Source organism: Pelophylax lessonae (genome assembly GCF_965119305.1).
Source record: "Pelophylax lessonae genome assembly, chromosome: 2".
NCBI lineage: Eukaryota > Metazoa > Chordata > Amphibia > Anura > Ranidae > Pelophylax > Pelophylax lessonae.
The window spans coordinates 120,231,184-120,243,688 of NC_138769.1; the positions used below are offsets into that span (position 1 = coordinate 120,231,184).

The 12,505-nt window shown below is 44.2% G+C and overlaps 2 protein-coding genes across 2 annotated transcripts in view; one reads left to right on the top strand and one right to left on the bottom strand.

Moving 5' to 3' along the window:
* The window catches only part of TMIGD1 (transmembrane and immunoglobulin domain containing 1), a 532,600-nt gene that overhangs the window by 155,967 nt on the left and 364,128 nt on the right, over positions 1-12,505 (top strand). The gene's annotated exons all lie outside the window — the stretch shown is intronic.
* CPD (carboxypeptidase D) overlaps positions 3,742-12,505 on the bottom strand; it is a 239,753-nt gene continuing 230,989 nt past the window's right edge. Inside the window, exon 21 of the mRNA XM_082244945.1 lies at positions 3,742-4,453. Within this exon, the coding sequence (XP_082101071.1) occupies positions 4,230-4,453 (224 nt within the window). The 3' untranslated portion in view covers positions 3,742-4,229. The remainder of the gene's footprint in view (positions 4,454-12,505) is intronic.

Sequence of the window (12,505 nt, forward strand, 5' to 3'; positions counted from 1 at the left end):
GTTATACAAGCTGTGCACTCACTACTTTGTAACAAAGTGTAATTTCTTCAGTGTTGTCACAAGAAAGGATATAATAAAATATTTACAAAAATGTGAGGGGTGTACTCACTTATGTGAGATACTGTATTTAACAGTGCATCTGCTATATATAACTGTACAGTAGCCTCTCCCCTCACAATGTCCTGGAGTAGTAGAGAGAGAGATCTCTAGTATCACAGGACAAGCAGATCTGCAGAAAAACAGCATTCTTACAGTTTTGGCATTTAATGAATCGTAATCAGAGTTTGCTACACTAAAAACATAACATAATATTTGATTTACAAACTTAAAAGTTAGTGGCCAACTCAAATTATGTTGTTAGGATATCATCTTCATTCAAAATCTTCAACATAATACAAGGCCAGCTCCATATTCTCATTGCTGTACAGTGCTAAACAGCTATCCACAGCTTATTCTAAAGTCTAGCAGTTTTTTTTTTTTCTTTGAAGCTTTGAATAAAGTGGGAAAATGTTCGAACATGGCATGTTTCATTGCAGTCATGTCCTTACTGGGGAGGTTTGTCTCATTTTCTGTCTTGGTCATAGGGTGTAACTTGGATAAATAAGTAATGTAAAATCTCCCCAGTGGGGGCAAAGAGCACTTTATTTCTCAGTAGGGTAGAGTGAGAACTTTCAGGTTTTATCACAGTGTCTTTCTGCAATGACAAACTTTAAAGGGACAGAAAGTAAGAAGAAATGTTCCCAATCAAGTCATGGCCAGCAAAAAAAACCTGACGTTAGGTCTAACCCAGAGGTGTCAATCCTTTTGACCTTCCTGGGCCACATTGGATAAAGATGGATTGTTTTGGGCCACACATAAAATAGACTAACATCAAAGATAGTTGATGAGCAGAAAAAGTTGGGCAGATCAGAAGTTAACAATCACTGATATAGACAAAGTATAGGTATAAAGGTAATATTTTTTAGGATAAAAGTAAAAGAGGGCAAAACTAGCTCATCAATATCTGGTTTGATAGATGTAGTAGAAATTCCCTATGAATTCTGAAGGTGCTCATCAGATATTTTGGTTCTCATTTTGCCCTTTGTGTCCATCTTTAAAAACAGTTGCTCACAAATATAGGTGCTGCCGAAAACTCTTGACATGAATAAGATGTGATTGTGAAGAGTGGGATATTTTTCTTTGGGAAGTTAAAACTTCCAAAATCCAGTAAAGAGTCCTTGACAATTTTTTCTTCGACCACATGTGTTTGCGAAGTGTAAACGCATTTTCAGAAAAAGACCCCCCCCCCCAAAAAAGAATCAACATTTTTAAGTTCACAATTTTGCGTTGGACTGCATGTTGGACACCCCTGGTCTAAACCTTCCCTACACTATAGAAAAAACAAAGTTGGCTGACATTGGCCTGCCATAGATGCAGACTTCCTCTTGCAGGCGCACAGTTCCCTGTATTTGAGAATATCTCACACCTCCATTAATCACTGTCTTTATCTGAAACCAAAGAGTAGCTGCCCTGCTCCTGTTTTTAAGCACTAGCTGGCTAAGCAGTTCGGCCTATCCTTTTATCAAGGGGCATTGTAAGTAACTGCAGGCTCGGTACTGTTTACTGGCATATTTGCGCATTATGTCTACACAAGATTATAGTACAACTTTTTATGTAATTGAGGGCTGGTTCACATTTTTGTGAGTGCGGCGATTGCATGTAATTCGGAGCGCACTGCTCCTTCATTACATGCGATCGGATGTGCGGATGCGAATTCAGCCATACACTTTGTATGTCTGAATTCGCACTGTATCCGCACCAAACTCGCACATGACCCTTTTTTTCAGCCGCATCAGGATCGGATCGCACAGTGGTTCACACTTGTGCGATCCGATCCTGTGCGAACTGTCAGATCGCACTGCGATATGCGATCAAACTGGGGGTGTCGTTAACATTTAATTGACACCCCCTGCGTATCGCATATGGCAGTGTGAACTGCCAGATGTGCGTTTGCGATGCGGGAACAGGCTGCGAATTTGCAGCCTTCCCGCATCGCACAAGTGTGAACCGGGACTTAAAAGTCCATGTTAAAATGTAAGTCACCAAAAAGCATTCAGTATGTTAAACAAGAAGCTTTCCTTGTTTTCCCTATTCTCTTAGTGTAAAGTCCTGTGTCCAAGCTATTTACGCTACCTGCACCACCGACACTAGATGTTGAAGACTTTCTACAGACGTCTATAGGTGGCATACAACAGATAGAGGGTCCTTTGAGCCAGGGTGACTTGGAAAAACTGCACAGAAGTAACCAGACAGATCAGCACACCTACAGTTGAGAAAGACATAAATCTGTTCTTGATCTACACAATGGAACACTATTTAATAGCATTACTCTATAATCAAATTAGGGTAGGCCATACATTAAGCAATTTTCTATCCTTCAACCACATGTTGAAGGAAAGAAAATCATTAAATTCCACCTTCAAAACTGCGCTATTGTATTCTGACAGCGAGTGGTTTCTCTGCTGGTAGAATACAATGATTAGGGCTGCTGGCTATAGCCAGCCGCCGTAATTCCACAAAAAAATTGTGGTGAAGCTGAACGTTAGAACTACTTCAGTCCAACCAGCCTGCCCATAGATAGATGGAAATTTAGCTGGTTCCTGCTAAACCGTTTGAATTTTGATTAGTCTTTGGACGGCTTAAGGATCAGACATTTGTTAATACAATCTTTGCCTACTTCGCTTTACATTTCCTAGCAATATGAAAACGGCATGTCATTCAAGAGCTTAAAGCCTCAAACAGTGGGATAAACACCAGCGCTGCAGTAACAAAACCTTTGATCATGCCAGTATAATTACTGATCAGATAAGACATCTGTTTACAAACCAAGTTGGTGAAAAATCACTAGAAGAATAGACTTCAGAATGTACATAATTATTTCTCTACATACTGTATGCCCAAAAGCTACCAGTTCACATTATACAACATCTTGCTCAGGGACAGAACTTCTACCTGTAACAAGCTCAAAAATAAGTATAAAATCTCAAAGGCCAATAGCATTTTCAGTACAATCAGTGAAAAAGTGTATGGATAATTACTGCATGGGACAGGAGTGATAAATCCCATCCAAGCTGTACAGGACAGTATAAGGCAGTGGATTTGGCAGCTATCTTAGCAAACTGAACATGAGTTCAAAGATTTACCTTTTGTCACAAACATGACAAGTTACAACTAAAAAAAAAAAAAATAATAATCATCACAGATCTAAACACATGTAACTTGATCAAACCCACAATATGTAGGGACTGCAAACATGGGGCCTCATCCTCATTTATGAGAAATATGATGCCTCTTCATGTATCGCTTATACATAGGCAGAAATATTTTATTCCTATATAAGGAATAGTAGTGCATTATTTAGCTTGGCTTTTAGTAATGAAGAACACACCTGCTATGTTTCAGTGAAAAAATGAACACAGCAAGCAAAGGATTCTGGGAAATGTGCTTTTTGCTACCTTGCTGGAAATGGCAAGTCGTGGTAAATGGGAAAGCTTGCTGACAATTCAGCAGCCTATAGATAAAGCTGGTGTTCTGTTGTACCTAATGTCCATAGCTTCTTCATAACTATATGTTCTGAAGAGAACTAAGTGATATTAAAGCACTCTAGGTTCACAACCTTTTTGAATTTTTAGAAGGACATTCAGCAACTATATGAATGTTAGTGTTCTCATGTGAGACATTCATGTTTTGTGGCATAAAATATGAAGAAAAAAAACTGGTCAAGAAATAATCTCAATCAGTTAGCAAATACAATAGAGATGACATCACTTTCACCTAGACAGTCAATATTGTTCTGCTGTGGAGAGGTCATAGAAGAAAGAAGTACAAAGGCTCAATAAAGCACCTTGTCAAATATTGCAATAGCTCCTAACTAACCTAAAATGGCTGCTGAGCAGTAAAGTGTGCGCTAGGTAAGGCTTCACTAGCAATCCAACGCTGTTCGACTCCTTAGATCTTTCCAATATTCTGCTAGCAGACAATAGGCTTCATCCACACAAACACACAAAAATAATAATATAAAATAAAATAAAAGGACACTTAAACATAAAAGTAGTTCCAAAGAAGATCAATGGCAAAATGTGCAAGTATGAACGTCAGGAAGTTGCTGAAGCCAAACCAGGAATTTTTCCCTAGAGTGGGGAGAACTGGGTCTCCTACTTGGTGCAACTGCTCCTGGCAATTTTGTGTTTTCAATGTTTGCTGGTGTACAGTGTCTCTTCCTCTGTGTCTGTTTCATCCTGGAACTCATTGCTTAGTAGGGATTTCTTGGATCCTGCAGACAGACGTATCTCATCCTCATAGTCGTCATTATGCTGCCGCAGCCGATGGAATCCATCCTTGTGTCTGTTGGACTTGATAGAGCACACACACCAGATAATGCAGGCCATAAGGAGCAAGGCTGTCATTGTGGCTCCTGAAAACCAGTAACAAGACAGTTAAATATGTAAACCTTAAACAACAAAACAAAAAGTCACAGTGTGTGAATTAAAGGAGAAGTACAGTGCCTTGCAAAATTATTCACCCCCTTGGCATTTTTCGTGTTTTGTTGCCTCACAACCTAGAAGATGGATTGTTTGAGGATTTGCATCATTTAATTTACAGAATATGCCCACAACTTTGATGTTTTTTTTTTTTTTGTGAAGCAAACAACAAATAGGACAAAACAGAAAAAGTCAATGTGCATAACTATTCACACTCCTAAAGTCAATACTTTGTAGATCCACCTTTTGCGGCAATCACAGTTCCAAGTCGCTTTGGATAAGTCTCTATGAGCTTGCCACATCTTACCATTGGGATTTTTGCCCATTCCTCCTTTCAAAACTGCTCCAGCTCCTTCAAGTTGGATGGTTTGTGCTTGTGAACAGCAATCTTTAAGTCTGACCACAGATTTTCTATTGGATTAAGGTCTGGGCTTTGGGCGTTTCCCCTTAAACCACTCAAGTGTTGCTTTAGCAGTGTGTTCGGGGTCATTGTCCTGATGGAAGGTGAACCTCCATCCTAGCCTCAAATTATGCACAGAGTGGTACAGATTTTGCTCAAGAATATCTCTGTATTTAGCACCCTCCATCTTTCCCTCAACTCTGACCAGTTTCTCAGTCCTGGCTGCTGAAAAACATCCCCTGATGCATGATCCTGTCACCACCATGTTTCACTGTGGGGATAGTGTTCTTTGGGTGATGTGATGTGTTGGGGTTGCGACAGACATAGCTTTTTTTTTTAAAGCTGAAAAGTTCAATTTTAGTCTCATCGGACCAGAGCACCTTCCTCCATACATTTTGGGAGTCTCCCACATGCCTTTTCGCAAACTCAAAACGTGCCTTTTTGCTGAAAGTAATGGCTTTCTTCTGGCCACTCTGCCATAAAGCCCAACTCTAGCCTCTGCTGTGGAACTCTGCAGCTCCTCCAGGGTTACCTTAGGTCTCTGTGCTGCCTCTCTGATTAATGCCTTCCTTGCCCGGTCCGTGAGTTTTGGTTTGGCAGCCATCTCTTGGCAGGTTTGCTGTTGTGCCATGTTCTTTCCATTTGGTTATGATAGATTTTTTGGTGCTCCTGGGGATCATCAACGATTTGGATATTTTTTTATAACCTAACCCTGAATAGTACTTCTCAAAAACATTGTCCCTTATATGTTTGGAGAGTTCCTTGGTCTTCATGGCAGTGTTTGGTTAGTGGTGCCTCTTGCTTAGGTGTTGCAGCCTCTGGGGCCTTTCAAAAAAGGTGCGTCTATGTAATGGCAGATCATGTGACACTTAGATTGCACACAGGTGGACATCATTTCACTAATTATGCGACTTCTGAAGGCAACTGGTTGCACCAGAGCTTTTTATGGGCTTCATAACAAAGGGGGTGAATACATACGCACATGCCAATTTTCTGTTTTCTATTTCTAAAAAATAGTTTTATGTATATATTTTTCTCATTTCACTTCACCAACTTAGACTATTGTGTTCTGATCCATCACAAAAAATTCAGATTAACAAAACATTGAACTTAAGGCTGTAATGTAACAAAATAGGTATAAAGTCAAGGGGTGAATAAAAGGCACTGTATAGGCAAAGCTTTTTTTGGCTATGCTTGTTCTATATATTAAAAGGAGTGCAGTTCGTTCTGTACTCCTGTGACCAATTTCAGCAGAAAATGGGCTTTAGCATGCTGTCGACTGACATCACACAGCCAGTCCAAGCTTAGGAAAAAGTCCGACTTGACAGTCAGGATCTACCCTGATGCCTGGAGTGTCAGCCGGCTGAGCCTCTCAGCGAGCTGTTGGGAGCCTGAACCAGCTGCTCCTGCCCCCTCCACAGTCTAGCACTCCAGTAAGCGCTGGAGTGGTAAAACAGAGAGCTGGTGACTGACAGTCACTGGCTCTCTGCAGGCAGAAGACCAAGAGCTGAGCGATCAGAGGTGTTTATTCTCTCAGTTCTTAGTCTTAGAGGTGGCAGGAGACAGATGCAGATGGGATCGGTGCTGCAGCCATCTAGGCGAGTACGATTGCTTTTTTTTTTTTTTAAATAAAAGCCATACTTCTCTTTTAAATAGTATTGTTATTTAAGGCGATCCAATATATATTATATAGTAATTATAGTTTTGCTGTACAGTAAATGGAAATCTAATTGTGGTTTTCTTGTACACAATGCAAGTCAGGTTGGTAGGCACTGTGCCTAAGTCCTCTAAACTTAGCCTTCATCCTATTTGCTTGTTATCATAGCAGCGCTGGGAATTTAGGCCACGAAAGAATAACTGGATTTTTGTAAGAACTTACCGCAAAATCCTTTTCTCTGAAGTTCATCGACAGACGCAGCTCCATCTTCATTACTAGTAGGGTTATGCTCCCCCCATCAGGAATAGGCACTAGGCAGACAAAAAGCTTAACCACACCTATGGGGGCTGCCCCTGCAGGCATAACCCCTCACACTCTGCTATCATCAAACAGTTTAGTTGCAAGGAGTGTTTAGAATAGAAAAATCCCCATACACTCAGAAGTAGAGGCGCGGGTGCTGCGTCTGTCAATTAACTTCAGAGAAAGGGATTTTACGGTAAGTTCTTACAAAAATCCAGTTTTCTCTATCGTTCATTGACAGATGCAGCTCCATCTTCATTATTAGTAGGGATGTCCCAAAGCAGTATATTTATGGGGGGTGGGAAGACAATGCAAAAAACTAACGCAAGTCCCCCAAAGGCTAAACGTAGCCAACCAAGTAACATGGGGCTCAACCAGGAACAACCAGAGCTCTCCTAGAACAAAATTACACCCTCAAAGAGAAACTAAAAAAGAGTTCTCTTTCAACCTGCAGCCTGCAAAACCTTGCGGCCAAAAGAAGCATCCGTGGATGCCAACACTTCTACTTTGTAGAATTTTGTAAACATATGCACAGAAGACCAGGTTGCCGCCTTGAACACTTGCAGCACCGACGCCTGATGGCGAAAAGCCCAAAAGGCACTCAGCGCTCTCGTAGTATGCACCTTCACAGGGAAAGGAGGAACCTGACCCTTCAGTAAATAAGCCTGTACCACTGTCTGCCTGATCCATCTGAAAATGGTCGCAGCAGACGCAGCCAATCTCTTACGAGGTCCATCAGAAAGGACAAATAAACCTTGATCACCAGAACTACATCCAAAGAATGCAACGCATGTTCCTTAGGATGCATGGGCTTAGGACAGAGTGAAAGCAACACATTCAAAGGAAAATCAGAAACCACCTTAAGGAGAAACGACTGATTAGGACGAAGTACCACTTTAGGTCTGTGTAGCACCAGATAAGGGGAGCAGCAGGACAACGCTGCCATGCAGATACTCTGCGAGCAGAAGTGATAGCCACCAAGAACGCAACCTTCTGAGACAACAAAGGCAGAGAAATCTGATTTTTTTCAAAAGGAGGCTTTTGAAGAACGGATAACACCAGACTGAGATCCCACAGAGCCAGCAGAGATCATCTCGGAGGAGCCATATGGCGCACTCCCTGGATGAAAGTACAAATCAATGCATGCGTAGCTAATGGGCATTGGAAATATATAGCCAAAGCCGAGACTTGGCCTTTGATTGTGCCCAAGCCAACCGCTCCGCTGTTCAACTAGTGTCTGCAGAAAGGCCAAAATCCTAGCTATAGAAAACAAGTTAGAATGCACCTTCAGTGATTCACACCATGAGATGTATGAATTCCAAGTACGATGATAAATCTTCCTGGAAGTCGACTTTCTAGCCTTTAAGAGTGTAGGAATCACAGAGTCAAAGACCCCTATTCCGCAACACCTGGCTTTCAGCAGCCAGGTGTTGCGGAATAGGGGTCTTTGACTCTGTGATTCCTACACTCTTAAAGGCTAGAAAGTCGACTTCCAGGAAGATTGCGTTAAAGCAAGTGACTGTAAAGCAGGATGGAAGATTAGGCCTTGAGACAGCAGATCTTCCCTGAGAGGAATTCTCCAAGGAGTATCGGCGACCAGCCTTATTAGGTCCGCATACCAAGACCGGGGAGACCAGTCCGGAGCCACCAGAATGACCGGAATGCATTCCACCTCTATCCTGCGTAGAAGCCGCAGCAGAAGTTTAAATGGGAGAAAGGCATAAATCAGCCGATACGGACATCGGCCTTGGCCAGAGGATCCTGAGACCTGGCTACGAACCTCTGAACCTTCTTGCTTAGGCAAGAAGCAAAAAGATCAACCTTGGGAGTCCCCACACCGAACACACTGGAGATGAACTCCTCCAGGTGCAGGGACCACTCCGCTTGATCCAACACCTGACGACTCAGGTAACCCGCCTGCCAGTTTTCCACACCTGGAAAGTGTACAGCAGAGATGGCTGGAACAAAGCTTTCCACCCAGGCCAGAATCTCGGCCACCTCCTTGGCTGCCACTCTTGGTGCCCGCCTGGTGTTTGATGTAAGCCACAGCCGTGGCATTGTCTGACTGAATCCAAACCGAACAATCTTGCAGACGAGTTGTCCAATGACGCAGACATAGCTTTACTGCTCTGAGCGCCAAAAATTTATCGAAGTCTTGACTGTTCCATCATCCGGGTATCCTGGGCACAGAACTTCCCCAGCACCCCGCCCCAGCCTGACGTCCGTGGTTACCACTGTCCAAAACAACGGAAGAAAGGACTTGCCCTGGCACAGAGCTGTAGACTGAATCCACCACAACAGAGCAGACTTTGTGTTGTGGCTCAACCGAATCACAGAATCCAAAGACTTTGGATGCTTGTTCCACTTGACCAGAATCACCCTTTGCAACGGTCTTGTGTGGAACTGAGCAAAGGGGACCGCCTCAAAGGGCGAGACCATCAGACCCAAGGCCTGCATGCAAACTCGCAGAGAGGACAGACTGTTGTCCAGCAACAACCCAATCGCCCCCTGCAACTTTTGTAGCTTGTCCAGGGGGAGAAAAAAAAATCTTTGCCAAGGCTGAATCTAGAGTCAAGCCCAGATACTCCAGTCTCAGGACAGGAGTCAGCAAGGATTTCATGAGATTGATGTTACAACCAAACTTTTGTAGAGTCCTGATCTCCAAATCCCAAAACATGGCTGAGTGAGAGTCCGCTCTCAACAGGAAATCGTCCAGGTACCCTAGTACCGCAATCCCCCACTGGCGTAACAATGCCAATACCGGAGCTAGATCCCTGGTAAACACTCTGGGAGCGGAGGTGAGGCCAAAGGGTAACCCCACAAATAGATAATGTTCCTCTACTACTGCAAAGGGAAGAAACCGCTGGAGTCCAGCGTAAATAGGGATGTGTAGATATGCGTCCTTGATTTTTATGGAGGCTAAAAACTCTCCCTGATGAAGACACGCCACTACTATGCTGATGGAATCCATCCGAAACCTCTGTACTCACCCGAAGCGATTCAGAGCCTTGAGATCCAGAATGGGACACACCTTGCCCTCCTGTCTGGGCACTGTAAATAGGTTTGGATAAAACCCTTGAAACCGTTCCTGAGATGGAACCGGTACAATCACTCCTTGCAACAGCAAATCTTGTACCTCCCCATGCAGGTCCTGTAACCGGACTGGGGGTAATTGTAGATTGGACAGGAAGAACCTGTCCAACGGACGAGACCGGAATTCGATCTTGTACCCTGATCGGATCAGTTTGTGAACCCACTTGTCCTGAATTAAGGAAGTCCAGGGTTCCTGAAAGAAACAAAGACGTCCCCCAACCCCTTCATGCAGCTGAGGACTTGTCGGCAGGCCCAGATTTTCCGGACTTTCCCGACCATGGCTTTAAGGGACCCCCAGAAGACCTGAACCATTTTTTCTTTCTTTTGCAACTCGGAAGCACAAAAAACACTCATGAACATTAAAGAAAGGCCCCCGCCTAGGACGTGGTGTCTTACTTTTTGAAGATTGGGGCAGATTAGTGCTCTTACCCCCTGTGATACCTTTGATCAACTCATTCAGAGAGGATCCAAACAGCCTCTCCCCTGTAAAAAGAAGATCAGCCACAGCCTTTTTTGAGGCCTGGTCAGCTGACCAGCATTTCAGCGATACCAATCGCCTAATCGTAATCCCCACTGCTGACGTCCTGGCCACTAACGGAGGTGAATCCAGGGACATATCACACATGAATAACAGAGCTTTACCAGGAGGGAGCCGTGCAGTTTCCAAGTTACTTTTAAATAACTTCACCCATTCAGCAGCAGTCTGCGCTACCAGAACATTCACAAAGGTAGTCTTTACCTGTGACCTGCCACCACGTGTAAATGGCGGAACAACAATTCCACCCGTCTATCCACAGGATTCGGAAAAGTTGGCGATTCTTCCACTGGTACCAGAGTCGCCTTATTCAATCTGGTCACCAGAGCATCTACTTTTGGTGGAACAGTCCACCTGATGGACAACGCCTCCGTAAGGGGTAACGGCATGCAAAATGCTTAGGCACCACCAACATGTGCTTTATGCGTCTCCATTGTTCATCTACAATGGAGTGAAAAAATTCTGGGCAAGGGAAAAACTTTCCCCAACTTTGGGGATTTGCGGGAACCAAAAGGCACCTGCGCACCTGACGCTGTAGGTTCATCAGCCATTTTTAGATTTTCCCGCAGAGAAACGATCATAGCTTCCACCAATGCCGGTTTTCCGCACTGCGGTTGATGAGGACAGGTCCTCTTTACCATCAGAATGCGAAGACACCGACCCCTCAAGGTGGTCTGCCTCTGCAGCGACCATATCTATAACAGAGTCTGAAAACCCTGCTGATGGAGGTGAGGGTGGAGGGCGTTTGCGGCTGGCAGTACCAGAAATGACCAAATCTACCTTGGACATCAAATTTTGCAAAAAAAAAAAAAAAAAAACTGCAATCTCTGGCTAAGACTGGGAATCGGAAAGTCCCGAAATCGCTCCCAGGGGGTCTGCAGGTGAAATTTTTTATCCTGGGACTCCAAGTTATGTAATAAAATTTTTTTGGGTACTGTCCCTTTAAGCCAGCAAAAAACGCTGTCCCACTGCTAACACTGCGGGCTCTCAATCCCTGATAATTATATAATAATAGCAGAGTAGATGAGAAAAAAACCTCAAGAAGCTGCCAGCACGATCAGTGTATGATACTGACAAAACAGGAAGAAGAGAAAACTCTGCCCTTATCTGTAAAAAGCCATGCCGCAAACCTGTCCAGCCCACGGACCTCAAAAAAACATGGCCGCTCATACATTCTCAATGGGGAATTATATAAAATGGCTGCCCAATTAATCTTAATGGGAACATAGAAATCACGAACCACAGCAAATTGGCAGCGCCCATGGCACACCATGCGGTCTCCAGGACCCCTAAAAGCATCTAAACATAACAATAAGCATCTAAAGGTCCCTGACCAGGGACCCAAACAGGACCATTCACTCCCCTCAAATAAGCGCCATAACGGCCGCGTTATTACTGCATGCTATGGGTGGGGAAATGCAGAGGAGAATACCAGACTAGTCCTCTGAGGTGTCAGGAAACCGAGGGAGCCCCTAAGGTCCGACCATCCCAGGGAGGGGCCCACGACCCCCCCCCGAAACCGCCAGGGGTTTTTGGGGGGCAACATTTACTCACCATACCACGGTACCAGGTGGGCACCACTCCAACACAGATCACCTCCCACCCGGGGTGGGGGTGCTGTCAGCCAAGGGGAAGCTGCGACTCAGGGCGTTTCAGGTCGTTTGCGTCCCAGCGAGACGGTCCACTCGCATGCTCGTCCCCATCCATCGGGGCACTGTCGTGGCGAGGCCTAGTTCTGGACTATACCCTGCTCACACTCGATGGCAAGGCTGGGAGACCTTAAGGATCTAGATTATCCAGTGCGAAAACCCCAGCCAGCTGTTGCTTGTAGTTCCTCTCGAACTTGGTCCTCAGGAACTAACTAGTGAAAAAAAAAAATCACAAACTTTTCTTGTTACAGCTAAGACCAGAGACCCAGCAGGGCTAGGTCCTATTCCTAAAACTAGGAAGAACAAACCTGATTAATGATAGAGTGTGAGGGGCTATGCCTGCAGGGACAG